Raw genomic sequence first — 20,144 nt, forward strand, 5'->3', positions numbered from 1 at the left:
CCGTGCAATGCCCTTTCACTTCTCCGCTTGAGTAGCTGCCTTCAGAATGGCTTGATGTTTACTTTCTTTGGGAAGCCTCTGCTGCAGTCTAGACACCACTAACAACCAGCTGATCAGTACTCACATATGGCCTAGTTCTTTCCACATGGGTGTATTCAAGCTTTATCTATAAAGTATTTACCATGTAAAATGTCTACACATAGTACAGGCCACTCAGTTCAAAGGATATTTGACAGGATCGGGTGCTCATGGACAAGTGACCGGCCCAAGATCCTACTACTAGTTGTGGAATAACTATTATCTCTTGAGACGTCTGTTTTCTCATCTGCAAAATGGGGGTGATAAGTACCTCCTGGAGTTGCAGAGGATTACATGTAAAGCAGTTGGCCCAATGTGGATTTGTTATATGGCACTACCTACCAGATTAAGAATATAAGCCTGAGTTTTAAATCTTTTGCTTTGCAAGGCAGAACTAGATCCTGTCTTTTAAATAAGGAATCATACAAAAAGTGACTTCCCTTATAAGCCAGCTGTCACATACCTGTGACATGAAATGGAAAAGTCTTGAGAAATGGAATCCTCTCTTCTCACTTTTAAATATTAAAATATATTAAAATTGTTCTTCTCTTTGAATGAATTACGTAACCTCTAATTAATTTCCCCTTTAATGTTAATTTTTAAAGTGGAAATTGCCTTTTATTATCCTAAGAATTGGAATCAAGTACCTGGCTGTACCTGCGATGTCCCTATCTCACTATACAAATTTTTCTGTTGCCTTCTCACCAATAAAAATCAGAAAGATGTGGTCCAATTTGAAAGTTAGCCAACATATGCAAAAGAAACACACGAAAGTCAATGTATGAGCATTTTCTGATGATGGAGACATTGGTTGAATTCAAAAAGAAAATGAATGACCTAGTTCATTTTAACTGCTGATGAAAAACATGCTTACATTATGTTGTCAGGGATCTGGGGGTGGAAAATACATATTTTTTTGGGGGGAAATAATGAAAACAATGAGACTCTGAAGAGCCTACAGTGTAAGAACATGCTACCAAAAAAATCACTTTGTCTTTTGGGAAGGATAATAGCAGGGTATGGTGGGTGCTAGACCACAGATGTTTGGTTTAACTGTTCACAGTCGAAGACGATAGGTAGTCTCAGAAAATTATAAAATGTCTCTGCTGAAACAGTTACCAGTAAGATTCCACCTACGTATGCACTACTTAACTAGCTTCCTACATACTGCAGCCTAAGTGACCTACCAATATAGGGTGTCTGTGACAGTTACGAGAGAATGGCCATGCTTGCTTGGGATTATGTGTGGGTGTTGAACATGGCACTTTAAACAAATTTATGAGGTGCAAGCTTTTAATGCAAAGATGACTCATAAGGTTTCAGAATGTGTACATATGAAGCACATTCTAATTTATACCATCACTAGTGCTCACCCACAGCAAAACTAGGCTAGGTTGATTACCAAATTGTTTGGACTGACAGGAAATTCACAAAATTTGTCACTCTTAGTGAGAAAAATTATTGGGTTCATGATTTAAACGTGTGGCACTACCATCTTGAACCAATGTGATGTACTTAATCTACATTTTGCAACATTATGTTTTGATGGCAACATTCAACTATCACTACTTCTCAGAGACTGTGAAGAAGCTGATTCTTTTAATAAGTTAGAATGGAAAACTTAAATAGAACTGTATAATAAAGCAAACATTTCAATAGAAACTTCTAAAACTTAAAACTGTATTTAGGTAGGTTTCTCGATTTACATAAATGTAGCATAATGATCTGTGCAGAGGAAATTTTTTAAACATTTTACTGAAAGTTATTCTTTATTAAGATATTTAATAACTAAATTGACTAAACTGCACTAAATATAAAGTCAACAAAAATTAGGAGAGGTAATTTCCCACTTTAGTGTCTTAACTTGATTGTGGTATCAGTATACAATGTACTGGTATAAAAAACCATCATATTGTATACTTCAATATTTTTGTCAAATATTTTAAAATTAAAAGAATAAAATGGAAAAATAATGGTAACTAAGGATTTCATATGGATGTTGAAATAAGAACTAAGATTACTATTTTATGAGTCTGATGTTCCTTGAGGGTTTTACCCCAATTGCTGAAAAAAAAAACAAAACTTATTAAAAATTCCTTTAAGATGAAGTGGTAGAAGCCAGACCTTTAACATTATTGGAGCAATACTTTGAAAGTAAATCACTTAGCAGTCAGAATAACAATTTGGAAATTGTGACCAAATAGTCAAACACAGCTGGGAGACCTAGAATTCAACAGGACATCGTTTTAACACTTAAGAATTGTGTGACCTAACAGATGGGAAGACTGTAAAAGAGTAAGGCTTAATTAACCAACTTTGTAAACACAACCAGTTCACAGTTCCCTTAAAAGTGATTAAGATTTGCTAAACTAAGAAAGTAAAGATTTGTAAGCTGAACTTAACCTTAAGCACATTTTTGCATTATAACTCTAATAAGTTGATTATGAACTTAAAAAATAAATTTCTGATTAGGCTTTTCTGCACAAAAAATAAAAAACACCTTTGAGGTGATCACAAAAAAAAAATGTCACAGGTCAGCAGAAACATGCCAAAGATTTTTTTTTTTTTTTTTTTTGAGACGGAGTCTTGCACTGTCGCCCAGGCTGGAGTGCAGTGGCACGATCTCGGCTCACTCCAAGCTCCGCCTCCCGACTTCACGCCATTCTCCTGCCTCACCCTCCCGAGTAGTTGGGACTACAGGTGCCCGCCACCATGCCCGGCTAATTTTTTTGTATTTTTTTTTTAGTAGAGACAGGGTTTCACCATGTTAGCCAGGATGGTCTTGATCTCCTGACCTCGTGATCTGCCCGCCTCAGCCTCCCAAAGATGTTTTAAAGGTTTAACTGTTGCATACTCAGAAAGTAAGAAAAATCCTAGCTCCAGCATTTTGCTTTTGATCACTTCTACATGAAATAAAAAATTGTCTTACAGGATCACTATGGACATAGTTAACAGTAAGATTTTTGATATTAAATTGTATTTACAATAAAAATGTCAGGCATTGGATCATTCTTTTATTAACTTTGGAGGCCTACTTACAAATTTCATTTATGAGGACACCCACAGATAAGAAGCTTGCATTCCCTGAAACACCACCCATGCACAGCTGGACCATACGGTGGCTTTTAGTAAAAGAGCAACTATCGTATTTGGTCATTCAAGCTGTTACAAACATACAAGGTTTGTTCAATTCTAACTTCAGCTACTTACTAATTGAATTCATTTCCTAAAAGAGGCAGACCTTCTGGCTTCATCAGGTTGATTAATACCTTGGTTTTCTTTTGAAGACTCGATGTAGTATATTAAGTCACAAGCAAAATGGGCATTGTGTTAATACTTGGGCATTGTGTTAATACTTAACCATTTGAGACCCAAGTGGACAGACCATAAGTTAGGAAATCCCCTGCATATTTAGCTTTTAAGTCTTAAATAGTGTCAACTATAGTTGTAAAGGTACACTAGGTGCTAGTAGTCTCATAATTACCAAATCCTAAAGCTTTTACCCAAGTGGTTTCACTAAATAAGGACAGATGAAAAGCACCTTTCCCCGCTGCCTTTTGACAGATTAGTGGATCGTCAAAGGAATGATTACCCAGGCAAGCAGATCTAACTGCCATGCAGTTTCAAAATAAAATTGCAGTAATTTAACAACAACAACAAAAAAAAAACAAAAAAAAGCAGCCTCAAAGTGAAATGTACTGCCACTATGGCTTTTTATCAAATTCTACCTCTGAATGTTTTCAGTCCTGGCCGATCTCTTCTGAATCTCACTCACTAAATGTGCTTTCTCTCACCTGTAAAGTGCCTGCTACCATAATGTCTGCCTAATACACAATGCACTTAAATGTCAGCTCCTCATCTCAATATGTAAGGCACTGAAATTTTTATGTGAGTGGTATTAGTTCCTATCCAACTAGGTTTTGGGCAAGGATCATATATTTCGTTTGTGACCTTTACCTCTTCCCTGGCACCTAGCACAGTGCTTGGCACACTGATGATCTTCATTAATCTACAGAACTCATCAATACTTGTTGAAAGGCTCTTCCTGGTTCTTTACTACAAGTTAGCTCAATTTCATACAATTAACTCATAACACTGAACCCAAATCACATTAATATTATATATATATGTATTATAGATGTTAAATCCTAATGTTCCTTTTATTAATAGTTAGAAATGGTGGAGTTTTAAAAATGTCTTCATAAACTTCTACATAAATGAGAATATAAATTGACCTCTCTCTGCCAGACCAGAGTCTACTGAGAATCTGTTTACCAAATGATTTTTCAGAAATGACGGTAGCTGACAATATTTAGTCCCAACTGAAGACGTTAAGTTCTTGTCCTCTAATACTGAAACCCAGCTTAAATAAGCAGATAAGCGAGGCAGAGTGGGTTAATATTAGTCACTGGAAAACTGCTATGTAGAAAATGCTATAAACATAAATGTGGGAGGCACAGAAAATCTTTATTGCCACAGGAAGCAAGTGCATTCGTCCCACCTCACCAACAGCTTGAAGAGTCACAAAAACGTGGACATCGCACAATAAAGTGTAAGAGACTCAGGCAGAAATGGTCCCTTGGACTATATTGGCTGTAATACTGAGGTAACCAATTGACCTTGTTCAGTGAAAATACCTCTAACAAAATGAAAAAATCAACTAGTTATAACTTCCAATTCACATATACAATTCAAATAAAAATATATATTATTTGCTTTAATGTATAGCAAGTTTAATACATTAGTGTTTACAAAATAAAAACTGTATTCTACTGAAATTTTTCTTGTGCTTCCACCTTATCACTAAGCTTGAAAGACTAGAAACATGATAGTTAAGGAAACTTATTATGAATTTAAAGATGCAATTTGTGGGTCCACAACGAATGGATAAATATTGGAAGTTGGAAGATTACTGCATCTTTTAAAATTGTGGCTTATGAAAATCTACAAACTTGACTGTAAGACACAATTAAAAAAAAAATGTTTCAAAATAGATTAGAATACAGGAAACGTTTCATGAAACTACTGAGATACTAACCAGTGCTATGGCTAATATTAAAAACTGAACAGTCTATTGAAATCGTACTCATACTATTTCTACACACAGTGAACAATACAACCACAATAATCAACCTCAAGCTAGCAACAAAGTTGCAAGGTCCATAAGAAGCTTCTTCAGTGAGCAAAACACTATGGTACAATTAAAACATTTAGGAAGGGGAAAAAAGCCTTTTAACAGTATAAAAGTTGTTTACTGGTGTTTCCTACTGTAAAGTACTTCTACAAATTAAAATGAAGAAGCAATTTATATACGTGACAGTGATCTGAGACTACAGTGCAGACATTTCATCTAACATTTGGCTGACAAATTTTAGTGTAACAGATTATGACTTAATATTTTTTACAGTTATGATCTAGAGCAGAACTAAAAACAAACACATACTCTCTTACACTCGAGTCAATACACTCTTCTCAGTAATATCTGGGTTTAGACGCATCTGTAGGAAGTAGGTAAAGCTGTCAGTTATCTTCTCTTAAACCAACAGAAAAAAACGTATATTGGCAGATGTATGTTTTTTTTTACCATTATGAATTCCACTGTGAAATTCTCATAAGTATGCAAGTACATTATTAACATGTAAGCACACTCCCATATATATGCACATGGTCCATTAATTAAATTTGGGGAACTAAAAACATACTGTCAAGTTAAAATAAATTTTAAGAAAAAACTGCATTCATAAATCTCAAAGGTGTAGAAAAATGAAATCGTAAAATAAATACTGAATATAGCTGTCACCTAAACTTCCATAGAAATATGCCTACAGATGTGGATGCAGTGATTGTCCACACTTGTGATGGCTGGGTGGGAAGACATTCCCTAGTGAAAGCATCTAGTCTGACTTCTCTACATAGAGAAGACTTTCTGGATATAAAATAGTACTTAATCTGTTACAGCCTTTGTTAACAGTCGCCATCTTTATAACATGTAGGGTTAACTTACTATGTCTTAATCTATTTAACACATTCTGAAATGTCAATGTTTAAGTCAAAGCTTTTATACATGGGTCCACTTATTTCAAGTTCTCTGTCCAAGCAATAGCTTCCTATCTTTGAAACATCTTAAGTAGCTATTAATACAATCTAGGTCAACTAGTTTAAGATATATATTCTACTCTATTGCTCATCTTTTTAACTTTCCTCCACTCAAGTATTTATTGTGTAAACGTGCATTGATAACCAGATGTTATATGAGTGAATGCTAAAAATTTCCTGTTAAACAAAATCAGTTTTATCAAATATTCAATCCACAATATTTTCCTTGGCTTAAACTGAGTATTTGCTTTCTAGTTTTCCATAATCATTGCAATCTTGCCAATAACTACATCACTTAAGCTTTCTTTTTCACAACTGCAGGCAAAGATTCTAAACTCTGACATATATTTACGTTTAACACACAAAGTAGACAACAAAATTTCAAGTAAAATAAACTGTATCCACATCTATTAGACCAAACAGGTCTCAACATCTAGATTTTACTTCTATAAATTACACAAATACATTGTACATTCTTAAATAATGCTTACAATATTGATTTGTAAGCCTTTCCATATAAAATGACTTAACACAGGAATGTGAATGAATCAATATTACTGTTATAGATTGCAACACTCTTGATTTTCTCTTTTGTGGCTGTTGTTTTATCTTCCTGGTTTCCGCAGACTACCGTACCAGTCCTTTTGCTTTGGCTATGAAATCTGTTTGAGCTGAATGAGGCAACACTGGTTATTAAGGCTTATTTCTATGATGGAGTATTATCCTTAAATCTGATGCCATTTCCAGAGAACGGTGAGAGAAATCACAGCTATCTTGAATCTTCAGGCTCTGTTTTGATGACTTTCTTTTCTAAGGTAAAAGCTGAATGAGGGTAGTCTTTCAAAATCCCAAGGCTCTCTACATAAAAATGGAAACAAAGTGAGTTGATATTTTAAATCAATGGACTACAAAAATCAAACAAGGTTTTAAAACAAACCCCCAAACTCCATACCAAATACTATCAACTATTCATGATTCTGTAATTCCATATAAAATTTTTGTTCATAGAGCTGTTAAGAGCTTGACTTCTGGATTTAAATTTCAACTCTGCCAATTACTAGCTGTATACATCTCTGGGCAAGTTATACACCTCTCTAAGCCTTAGTGTCTTCATTTATAAAATGGGAATAGTATCTACATAAAGTGGCATGAAAGTTAAATAATGAAATGCACATAAAACATTTAGCATACAGAATATATTAATTTTTATTTAATGCTTGATCCAACATGATAAATATATACAAGGAAGCTGATTATTCATATATAACTGTTACTGGTTAAAATATTTACCATCAATGAAGGAATCAGACTGAAAAATATCTTCATAACCTGGGAACTATTTTTTAAAGTTCTTCCGACAATGACATATTAAGGTGGGAGAAATAGGGATAAAATAATGAACACCTTTTCATAAGAAATCATTCCATGGAGTTCTATGTGTACAGTTATTTCAACTATACACAAACACTACAGAATAACAATCAAATGTAACCTTTATGTAAAGTATAAATACTGGGAGATATGTACACACACATATACATGCAAACGTCCATATCACATACACTCACACCTTGGATTCTAGAAAGTAATCAATACTAATAGCTTATCTGAAATTAAATAGCTCAATTTATGAATCCTTTCTATCTAAACAGAAGGGGATTTTAGGTTCCGCGAAAGAGTAATAAAAAAAAGTAGCTACTATTTATTGAATTCCTGCTGGCTGGAATAGATAGTGTACAATGCAGGTACACTATCTTGTTTAATCCTCATAACTACCCTACGAGGTAGAAATTACTTCTCTTTTACAGATGAAGCAACTGAAGGACGGGTACTTAAGCAACTCAGTCAGGGTCACTCAGTCAAGTATCGGTGCTAAGATCTGGACCAAGGCTTGCACTGTATGAAACCTGTATTATTTCTATTCAGTTAAAAATAAAGAAAAAGGGGGCCGGGCATGGTGGCTCACGCCTGTAATCCCAACACTTTGTGGGGCCGAGGCGGGCGGATCAGGAGGTCAGGAGATTGAGACTACGGTGAAACTCCGTCTCTACTAAAAATACAAAAAAATTAGCCGGGCGCAGTGGCGGGTGCTTGTAGTCTCAGCTACTCGGGAGGCTGAGGCAGGAAAATGGCGTAAACCCGGGAGGAGGAGCCTTCAGTGAGCCGAGATTGCGCCACTGCACTCCAGGCTGGGCGAGAGAGCGAGACTCCATCTCAAAAAACGAAAAGAAAGAAAGAAAAGAAAAGAAAGAAAGGAAAGAAGGGAAAGAAGAAAGAGAAAGAAAGAGAAAGAGAAAAAGAAAAAAGAAAGAAAAGAGAAAGAAAAGAGGAAAGAAAGAAAGAGAAAGAAAGAGAAAGAAAGAGAAAGAAAGGAAAGAAAGAAAGAAAGAAAGAAAGAAAGAAAGAAAGAAAGAAAGAAAGAAAGAAAGAAAGAAAGAAAGGAAAGAAAGAAAGAAAGAAAAAGGCAGGCTTTTTCAGGCATTTCTTCATTCGGTTCTACATAAAAACCTAGATCAATTATATCTCTATGAAATATATCTCCATGAAATATGTAAATATGCCCCATGATGAGACACATGATCAATGTAATTGGAGTATTCCTGTTATACAGAGTCTTCTAAGGAATATAAATTGGTAAGAAGTCGTTTTTTGTTCGTTTTCAAAAAAACTTTAAAGAATAGATCACTTTTTTTGTGTTATGGAAAACATAAGACCAGGATGTCATCTTTTTAGGATAATTTCAATTTCTCAACCTCCCTTTGACATTATTAAAATGGCTACAATCACGTATGCAATAGCACGCTTTAAAGTCACAGCACCAGAACATTATTTAGAACTTGTCTTTTTAGCATCTGCTACCAAGAGTATGATCTAAAATTGAAAGACATAAATGCTCTTGATAACACTTTTTTTCTAGTAAATACATAATTCATCCTATCTAGATAACAGATGTAAAGTCAGGTTTAATCCTAATGCTTGTAAAACTACATTTCCCACTGACTTACAATGCAAATTTGGAGCTGTTTATTTGGCTTTAGCTACCTCATCTATAAAATCAGTGACTTTGATTAAGTGACTCCTAAAGTTACTTTAACTCAAAGACTTGAATGATAACAGATTCTTTCAAATTGTGCTGGTCTCTAATGCTTTAACTAGGTCTAACTCACTTTACTTGGATAAAAATATGTAAATATCTAACTATGATAAGGAGCTGCTCATCCTTTTATGGAATTCAGTTTACTTTTGAAATATGGGTATCAACTCCAAAATACATCTGCATGAAAAGTCTAGATTTTGATACACAAGGTTTTCTCAGTGTCAAAGCAAACATGTAGTCCATCAATTTCATATTATGTTATTGCCAAAAAAGGTAGTAACACAACTCAAACCAGCTATTATTAAACTTTCGTATAAACATCACCATTCATATAATGGCTAATCAAAGTAATCTCAACTTTCATGAGTTTTCCCTGTCATTGTTCGGAATATGAAGTTTGCAAAAAGACTAGTGAGAGCAGCCAGCGTTATGGCAATCTATCACTTCCAAGGGGAGAAAAACTGACAATTGAGCATCCCTTATCCAAAATGCCTGGGACAAGGAAGTGCTATGGATTTTGAGTTTTTTCAGATTTTGGACTATTTGCATTATACTAAAGGTTCAGCATACCAAATCTGAAATGTTCTAATGCGGGTTTCCTTTGAGTGTCATTCTGACACTCAAAAAATTTTGGATCCTGGAGCATTTCGAATTTTCCAGTTAGGGATACTCAACCTGTAGGAACACTGTCAGTAATGACATTTTTTTTTTTTTTTTTTGGTAGGGGAGGGAATAGGAGAACAGAATTTAAAGATGCTTTTATTCAAGTGTTACCCTCTCATCATATAGCACATTCTCACCTGATGAGTGGGACTTTGCCTCACTGGGGTAAAGTCTGCTCAGCTCCCCATCCACCAGAAAATGATGGGGTTGTCTGTTCTGTAAATTAGGCATTCGGAGATTCAAAGGTCTTTCTCCTAATGAAAAGAAAAAAGAAATATGCATAATATTAAAAACACACAATGACCTTTCTTAAAAATAAATTTTCAAAAATTGCCTGAACACTCCTTAGGAAAAAAGTGAGGAAAGTCAACGAGCACTGAAGAATTTAAATAAGACTTGGAAAAAACATTTTAAATAATAATTTAAGAGGAAAATGGCAAGTCATTTCATGCCAGTCCCAAGGTTTACAATTCTGCCAGGATATTTTTAAGAGCTAAACAAAAGACTGAGAATTCCTGTGAGCCTTCCAGTTTTGGCATATAATACATCTCCTCTATAAGGCATTTTCTTACTAGTGCAACCATTTTACCAAGGCATGTCATTAATCATATAATAACAAGTACTAGAAAGACAGAGAAGGCTTCAAGCCAATTAAAGATTAAAAAAAAAAAACTACAGCAAAATCCATGAAAAAACAGATTCAGCACAAATATGAGAAAAAATTATACACCCAATCATGTTGTCATGTACTGAAATCCATCACATTAGCAAATTGTCACCCCACACTGAATTATCCTGGTGTCACAAATTAGAGTCACCAAATCTTTAATAATTGCCTTTGCTTCTTAACTGTTAAGGATAATTGGAGAAGTTAAACAAGACCTCAACTCAAAGGTTCCCATAATATTTTTAAAAGGAAGAACTTTCTTCTCTTCCAGTACTCTGATCTGTTGACACATGTAATACTTCAGTCCATGGCTGGAGAATCCTTGTTAAGAGGGTATTCTTACCTAGAAATCCTTTTTTTTTTTTTTTCCAATAATAACCACTCTCTAGAAAAGTATAACAATAATATATAAAAAGGAGGCACTATAAAATTATTTTTTTCTTCAAACACTTATTACTATTTGAAACTAGAGGATATATTTATATACTTATAACCTGTACATCTCCCTCCATACTACAGTGTAAGCTCCAGGTAAACAGGGATTTGTTCCCTGCTGCATATTCAGTGCCTAGGAGAGTGCCTGGCACATAGGAAATGCTAAAAAATAAAATGCCTGTTGATTGGGTGAATAACAATGACTTGGGATTTTCCTTATGTGAGGATGTGAAAAGAATGAAGTACTTTTTAGAATGGTAAAAACACTCACGAATCACATGGCTTTCTAAACCTGAGCTGTACTCTGTCATAACACTTTAGATGCAGTTACCATATTCTCTTAAGTACCAAATGTTGTAAATTTCACAAACTTGTTTTTGAAGTCTAAAAAAATATGAAGTTTTGGTCATTTAAAAAGGATAAACATCTCTCCCGGAATCTGCTTCTTTGGGGAAAATAATCTGTACTGTTGACATCTCACACTCCCACCAACCCCTACAAAATAATACATGTCAATCTCAGGTGCCAACTGCTTAAAGATTAAAAAATTTACAAATTAAAATTTGCAGGGTAAATTATCTCCTTTTTAGAAAAATGAATTTAAAAATTCTTGATAATAATTTTGATGAGATAATTTTGATAAGAGAACCTGTAAAATAATCTCTACAAAATATCATAATCTAAAAATCAGCCACTGTCTTCTGTTTCTCTTTGAAGTGCACATAGTGGCCCTAAAGGCGTAGGATATTCTAAATATGTACCTTGTCCATCTGAGTTATCAGAAGTCAAGCCGTTAGGACTGTGCTCTTCTGAGCTCTGCCTGTAAAGCCCTGCAGACAACCTCCTCTCGGCATGCTGCAGTCTCTCATAGCCAGCTTGGTTGCAAAGGAACTCCATCTGCTTTGCCATCACCTTTTCAGGCTGCTCGTAAGTAAAGCAAAAATCAAATCAGTAACTGAAACATTCTAGATTTTTTAATGGTTTAAAGATGCCAATTTCAGACTCCAGCAAATATATTTAGTATTCATTAAAATTAGTTCACACTTCATGTGGTATACAAATTCCATAAATATGCATAGATGTCTATATCATCATGTTAAAACATAAAAGGCTGGATATTGTACAAAAGATAAAAGCTTTCTTCTCAATTCTTTCAAGAGAATTCCATGTCAGCTCAAAAGCAACATAACCTTAGCTTTGTTTTCCAAGGTACTAAGTCCTTTAAAGGATTTTTTAAAACAGAAATCTAAAAGCAACAGCAACATCTGCTATAAACTACTTCTAACACTTGGGGCGAAATCTTGGCATTTTTATTTTAGGATCTGGCAGTACACAGACTCTGATATGATGACAATATGTTTGGGGGAGAAAAGGTGTAAAACGGCTGTCTAGAAGAACAAGACAAACACACTTCCCACTAAAATTAAACAATGTAAATTATGCAGAAAAACATCAGTGCCAATAAGCATCTTTACCTTCATCATGAAATGAAACTGCAGTATTTCACAACCAATCATAAAAAGGCATATTTTAAATATACAATTAGTCAACTGACATATAAATTTATCTCTGCATGTGTTTTATAAGTTCCTTTTTGATGCACTGCTCTAAATTACTTATATGTGATATTCAGAGCGGTGTATTTGTGATATTTTGCCAAGGAGATAATAGCCAAAATGCACAGATATGAATCACTACCATGCTATATAAGAGAGTAGGACAAGAAAGCTGCTATATAAAATTGGTTACAAAAAGCCCTGATTCACAATGTAAAAATCAATAGGTAAAATATATTAATTCACAGAATAAACATGATAAACACTTACATTATTTTTCTGAGTGCATATAAACCAAATCAAAAGTAACTACAACTTCATTTCATTTGAACTTGTTACTAAATTGACAAAATTTAAATAAGCATATCTGAGGTAAAAAATGTATTTTTCGTCCTAACATGAAAAAAACAAAACTTAGCAGTACTAAATTTGATCAAAAGCAACTTATTACAAGGAAGCTGTTCAACAGGAATAAAAGCTTACAGTGCTTTCTAAAAGATGATGTTTGCAGAAAGCATTTTAAAATTTTAATTTCAGTATACAGACAAAATTAAATAACTTAATGGCCAAAGCACCTGAAACCACATATTCATTTAGTAGTTTTTCAATAAATATGAATTTAAAAGATTTAACAATAATTACAATGTTGACTATTAATATTTTATTGAGAACTAGTATTATTTTATCTCAGAGTTGTATTACACACAGCCATGGTCAACATGGCTGGTTTTCCTGATTGTCAAACTGTTTAAGTTTTCTTGAGTAGAGTATCTGTCTCACTTCCTACAAAACTACAAGAATAAATAAGTAGCACCATATCAGATTCCGTTCATAAACTGAATCAAACCAAGTTGTTATTGCTCTCATGCTCTCATGTTGATACAGCTGTGGCTCAAATGATGTTTTAAAAAACAAACGGAAATAAAAAGTCAGGCCTCAGATACTTAAAACTGAAGCTAGTTGAAGTAGTCATTTATTTTTTAACCTTCAGATACTATTATGAAATAATAACTGGGAGTTTATGTTACCTGTGAACTAAGAGCTGCAAGTTCTTCACTCTTAGCTCTAGCCTGCTGGAAGAGCGTTTGCACAGAATCCTGGAAATCTGGAAACCCATCCTGTGGGTCAAATAAGAAGGCCTTTATATTTAGAGTTTGTAAATAATAAAATATTATCAAAAACTTGAAAATAAAGCAAACTCTTAATCTCACTACCTGAATAATCATGATTAAGATTTTAATGGTTATAAAATCTTTCACTGGTTATAAAATATTTCATTTCAGCCTTTTATGAAACATACATTATTTTCTACAGCTGTAACCTCAGTAGAAACATAAATAAGATGAAAAATGTCATCATCCCTATTGTTTTACACTGGAAAGAAGGCTTTATAATCATTGATAATAATGGTTATATAACATTTCACCTAGGCTGGGTGTAGTGGCTCACGCCTGTAATCCCAGCACTTTGGGAGGCCAAGGTGTGCGGATCACCTGAGGTCAGGAGTTCAAGACCAGTCTGTCCAATATGGTAAAACCCTATCTCTACTAAAAAAAAAAAAAAATTAGCTGGGAATGGTAGCACACGCCAGAAATCCCAGCTACTACAGAGGCTGGACAGCTACTTGGGAGGCTGAGGCATGAGAATCGCTTCAACCCAGGAGGCGGAGGTTGCAGTGAGCTGAGACTGCACCACTGCACTCCAGCCTGGGTGACAAAGGGTGACAAAGTGAGATTCCGTCTCAAAAAAACAAAAAAAATACATAAAAAACATTTAACCTAGTGGGGGGTTTGACTAGCCACTATCCTCACACTGGACATTTTTTATTCTTTTCCTAATTTTTGGTTTTATGAAAAACACTGCAAAAATATTTTCGTGGAGATAGCATTTTCGATAGCTTAGATTATCTACTACAAAAGATTCCCAGAAGCAGAATTACTGCAGAGATGATATTTTTGTGCCTTATGTACTTTCACTAAACCTATAGGGGCCTTTACTAGTTTATCATACCACAAGCAATATATGACAATTTCCTTGTCAGCACTAAGAATTCTTGTTTTCTTAATTTATGCCAATTTATCTATACTTTTGATACTCAAAAATCATTTAATTTTTATATGCCTGTTTTATATGCTATAGTTGTACATACTTTTATTTTGCGATTTCAACTGCTGCTATAAAGTTTAGAGAAATTCTGCTTCAGAAATTTGGTTCAGTACTCAAATCTACCCTCTAATTTTTCTTTTTTAATACTTTTATTTATTTATTTATTTATTTATTTTTGAGATGGAGTCTTGCTCTGTCGCCCAGGCTGGAGTGCAGTGGCGCAATCTCGGCTCACTGCAAGCTCCGCCTCCCGGGTTCACGCCATTCTCCTGCCTCAGCCTCTCTGAGTAGCTGGGACTACAGGCGCCCGCCACCACGCCCGGCTAATTTTTTGTATTTTTAGTAGAGACGGGGTTTCACCGTGATCTGGATCTCCTGACCTCGTGATCCGCCCACCTCGGCCTCCCAAAGTGCTGGGATTACAAGCGTGAGCCACCGCGCCCGGCCTCTACCCTCTAATTTTTCTAAAAGTTTGATTTGTTTTTTAAATTTAACCCTCTGACCTATCTGAAATTAATTTTGTTACATGAAATGTGGCTAACGATCCAAACTAAATGTTCTTTAAAGTGCTAACCAATAATCCCAACCTGAATTGCTCAAGGATTCCTTCATGTTGGCTTGTGATTTCTCCTTTATCATATCCTATGACAGGAAATGGAGCTTTGGAATTCGAAAGGCCTGTCACCACTCACTAGCTATGTGACCACCGGATGAGTAACTTAACCTTTCTGAACTTTGGTTTCCTCATAGGAAAATTGTGGATAGGAGAACCTATCTATTAGGACTGTTATGAGGACCAAATGAGATAAAGCAAGCGAGATAATGCCTTCAGCATGTAATAACTACTAAATAGGTATATCAATACATACTAAATTCCTATAATAAATAGGGCCTATCTGGGGGCACTGGACAATACTTCAACTTAAATTACTTCCATTTTATACTTGGTATTCCACTTACTTTTTTCAAGGTTTTCTTTTTTTGACTGTTTATTGCTCATGATCATTATAACTACAAAATATCATGACAGCACGGTTTTAGTAACTTTAGTGAAACCTCCTAAAGGACTCCTCACAGAAATTAGCATTAACAATTAAACTCCAAAACATTATTTCTCCCCTTCTTTGATAAGCTATATATTTGCAGCAGAGGGCAAGTCCTTAAAAACCAAAGTTCTTACAATACACAGCAGAAAAAGATGTAATAATGTAATAATAACAAAATATTTTACCTTATTTGGGATATAAGATAGTGGTTCAAAAATTTTCCCCCATCAGGGTCTTTTCAATAAATTTCTCCACTGCAGATTTCTTTCAAATATTTTATCTATCAAAATACATTCCCCAAATAATAACTAATTTGCTATTTTTAAAATTCAAAGACATGATATAGAGCCAAGAGCTAATAAACTTAACGTCTTAAGATGGTCCTATGTAGCTTTATCATGGGCCAGTATGTTATTAGCACTTTTGAAGTGTTGAAAATAGCCACTCTTCTAGGTTTCTATGTTGGCTCACAGATGTGTATGGAACATAATCATAAAATAAGCTAAAATGAACTTCATATAAGTGTATACAGTCCAAGCTAAATCCAAAGTTCACTTTTTCTTAGCCATTCCAGTTTTCTTATAAATAAGCTTTCTTATTTATTTAGACTGAAAAATCCAACTTTCTCTTTAGCAAACCCCCACCCCACTGGAACTGCTTAAGTTCTCAAGTTCAGTGAGGTAAGTTAGAACAACTTCAATATGAGCGGTTATCATTTTCCAGGAGTCTACAATATACCAGTCCCTATGTTCTATATTTTATGTTCATTATTTCATTTAATCTTCATCACAGACAAGACTGGGTTTCCTTTTCTTTTTTACAGCTACAACACTAGCTTCTAAGCCTATGCTCAGTCCATAAATTCAAAGTTACTACCTTTATGAAACTCACAAGAACACAGGCATTTCTATAAACAGAAATTATAGCTCTGTTTTTCATAAGCTGAACGGGCTTTAACAGTATGACTTGCACTGAGTTCAAAACCGAACTCTACTACTTATTTGCTGTGATACTGGGTAGATTATTTCATCTCTCTGTGTCTATTTTCTCATCTATAAAATAGGGATAACAATAGTACTTAACTTACAGAATCATTTTAAGGAAGCAGAAAATTCATGAAAAATACTTAACACAGTGCCTGGCCCATAGGAATTACTTGATAAATGTTTGTTACTGATATCTGTTAAGTTCATCCAAAAAGCCACCAGATTTAATCAGGGTAAAGCATGATACTGGGGAAAAAAGAGCAATTTTATGGACAATTACAAAGTATTGACATCTTAGAGAAGGAAGAACTCAACATTTAATCTAAAATCAACCAGAGAATATTGAGCACATTCTTGGGGAACTATCTCAGTGAAAAGAACACTGGAAATCTAGAAACATGTGTTTATACATTCAACAAAAATGTCGCATCCACCCAGCTGATTCATACACTGTACTCAATATGGGAATGCAACGGCAAACAAGATGGCCATGCCTCAGGCGCTCCTGACAACACAGTCCAGGGAGGGAAATGGACGGAGACCGACAGCACAGCAGAGGGCGCTGTGGCAGAGCAGGCGTCCCAGAGGCCAGGGTGTCTAGGCTGAGAGTTCTAAAAGAAAGCAGCTGGTACAGACGCCGAGAGGCAAAAAGAACAGGGCACACTCTGGGAAGCCGGAAAATATTCAATATACACTGAAAAAGAGGGAGTGGTGAGGGAAGGTGGAAACACAGGGCCAGATTCTGTAAGCCCTTGTAAACTATGTTAAGAATTTTAGATTTTATCTTAAATACAAAGAAAAGCCATTGAAAGTCTCAGGGAAGAGACTGATCGGATTTGCATTTCACAAAGCCCATCACATGTGAATGTGATGGGGAGAATGTACGCGGAGGAGGGGAGTTCAGGGTGGTGACAGGGACACTGGTTAGAGGGCTGCTGGTGAATGCCCAGCCCTGGACAGTGGCAGGTGCCGCAGAAATAAGGCAACTGAGAGTTTGTGGTTATGACATTCTCTAGACTAAGGAACTCAAGATCACGAGGTCTGGGAGGGGCCAGAAGGCTGATGAATTTGGTTGAGCTCATTTGCTAGTGAGACCTCCGTGTGTAGATAAGCCAGGTAAGCAGGGACAGTGAGTTTGGAGCTTGGGGTAAAATCAAGGCTGGAGACCCAGATTAGAGGGTTACCAGTTCATCAGCAGAATCCAAGTGGAGTGCACCAATCAGAATCCCCATGAGCCCCAATGCCTCAATACTGTTTCTGGAAGAACTTGGAGGAGAAAGGTGTGATCTAGTCATTTCACATTAGGAACCAGCTGTGTGATCTCATGCAAAAAACTAAACCTCATTATTTCCAGTGATCCAAATTTTTAAATTAGGATTACACCACCTGTGTAACTGCCTACTGGAAGTTTGTGGGGATTAAATAAAGTAATGCAAATAAGTGAACCTTGGAAAAGTACACATTGCCATACAAATACATGGTGGCACTAAAGTCAGGATTATTCAACCATGAGAATACTGAAAAAGCTGGATGGGGTAACCCCAAACTCTACATGTGAAAGTTGCTAGAAAAGGGACACTATTCCACCATTAATAAAGATAAATAAAAGCCTAAAATAAGTAATAAATAACAATATCCAAAGTAATCAGTGATCTCTCTGCAACTGAGTACATTAGTCATTATTTACTCCTACAGTCTTGACAGTTCACTGGGGATGGAAAAACTACAAAATCGAGTAGCAATCACTGCATGTCACATAAAGTAGATTTAAGGTCCCCAAAATATATGACTTAGAAATAAAAGTAAGAACATTCCCAAGAAACTGCTCTCTTTCACATTAGGTGTGGTGCACAATTTCGTTATATGTCTCGTGAGCTTGTTTCCCAGGCACCAGCTAGGTGCACCATACTATGAGCGATCTATCTCCATGTCATATTTTTGGCTGATGCCATTAATCACAGTGTTTCCTTGCTGACGAGACTCTGGGTCTGATCACTGAGAAAATAAAAGCTATAGGACAGAGGCTGGTGCATGACCTAATTACTCTCATCCCATTGGTCTCCATCCCAACGCCTCCTCATCCTTTCTGCCGAACACTAGCAAGCTGCTTTAAAGCCACTGCTTAGCTGTCTCTAGATGACTTGTTACAGCAGATGTTCTCAACCCCACACGTGCATTTTCCTTTTTTCTAATCACACTTTCTGTATGAATAGCATATTGTAATGCTTCTGTTTTTCTGATCCAGAGGGGAAGAGTCTACGTCAAATTAGACCAGCTTTCTTTTCAACAAGCTTAGTAGCAGCGTAGGTGGATATTCTGAACCTCTTTCCTCCCCCTTCCTTGCTCTCCCACCCCCACCTTGCTGGAACTGCTAGCAGATGTTTCCTTTAGGTCTTTCTTCTTCAAGCCCCAATTCTCTGACTTCCTGGGCTCTATTAACAAACCTCATTTCTTTCATCCACTTATCTCTGAATGCTTTGCACCTCTGACTCCCACAGGGTCAAGAATGCTGTCATTTCCCATCTCTGCCCAGTCTCCAGCAATTTCAGCGAATGAAGAAAACTCAAATGAGAAATAGCACTCAGTCCAGTTAGTCAGCTGATATCACCAGGTCTGAGACTGTAGCTTTATATATCCTTCCACCCTTCTAAGATGTTACTTATAACATTGGAGTTAACAACAAATTTGTTCATGGAACTGAATGTGTTCTTAATGAAAAAGAAAGGTTACCAATTGAATTCACTTTTAACTAACATTTAAAAAAATTTATGAGAAGACAAGAAAGCCAGGGACTTTGGCTCTTGATTTTTCATCTCCTTGAATGAGCTGTCAAGCCACCTTAAATATGTTCTTTCATAGGTAGGACATAAGGAAATCAAACTGATTTTTCTGATTTACTGTTTATCTTCCCAACGCAAGGTTTTTACTCATTGTAAACAATCAGCATATCAAATGAAAATTTCTTATATTTAAATATTTTGTAATTTACATTGTTAAATTTTCTACTCAAAACTTGTAAATGTTTACTAGATAAAATTTCTTGGATTAGAAAATAATAACTGCCACTATTCACCCTTTTCAAAGACTACCAGTCCTGTACACATTTCGCCCTTCACACGGTACTAGGAGGAAAGGGATAATCCCAATAGTGTTTTTTCACAGGTAAGATGCTTTGTGAATAATCATTAGCACCTAGGAAGGTGGTACTGCTTTGACATTCAGGAATCAGACATAGATAGGAAGCCCTGGCTCTGCTACTGGATAGCAGTTTGGCAACACAGGCGAAGATACTGAGCCTGTCTGGGTCTCTCCGTGGCTGTAAAATGGAAATCATAAAGCCTCCACATAGGTTAGACAAGAATGTTTGTGATAATGAATTCCAAATGTCTAGTAGGGACTGACACAAAATAAAAG

The 20,144-nt window shown here is 35.6% G+C and overlaps 1 protein-coding gene across 4 annotated transcripts in view; it reads right to left on the minus strand.

Moving 5' to 3' along the window:
- Window positions 1-4,526: 4,526 nt before the first annotated feature.
- NAB1 (NGFI-A binding protein 1) overlaps window positions 4,527-20,144 on the minus strand; it is a 45,091-nt gene continuing 29,473 nt past the window's right edge. For 3 of the 4 annotated variants that reach the window (XM_032755133.2, XM_058440169.1, XM_032755130.2), the window contains 4 exons: window positions 13,621-13,710; window positions 11,798-11,960; window positions 10,072-10,188; window positions 4,527-7,032 (listed from right to left, as the gene is read on the minus strand). In XM_032755133.2, coding sequence (XP_032611024.1) covers window positions 6,944-7,032; window positions 10,072-10,188; window positions 11,798-11,960; window positions 13,621-13,710 — 459 coding nt within the window. In that variant the 3' untranslated portion in view covers window positions 4,527-6,943. The remainder of the gene's footprint in view (window positions 7,033-10,071; window positions 10,189-11,797; window positions 11,961-13,620; window positions 13,711-20,144) is intronic. The other variant, XM_032755132.2, reaches the window with a different exon arrangement.

This window comes from Hylobates moloch, unplaced genomic scaffold (assembly GCF_009828535.3).
Source record: "Hylobates moloch isolate HMO894 unplaced genomic scaffold, HMol_V3 SCAFFOLD_1, whole genome shotgun sequence".
Taxonomy (NCBI): domain Eukaryota; kingdom Metazoa; phylum Chordata; class Mammalia; order Primates; family Hylobatidae; genus Hylobates; species Hylobates moloch.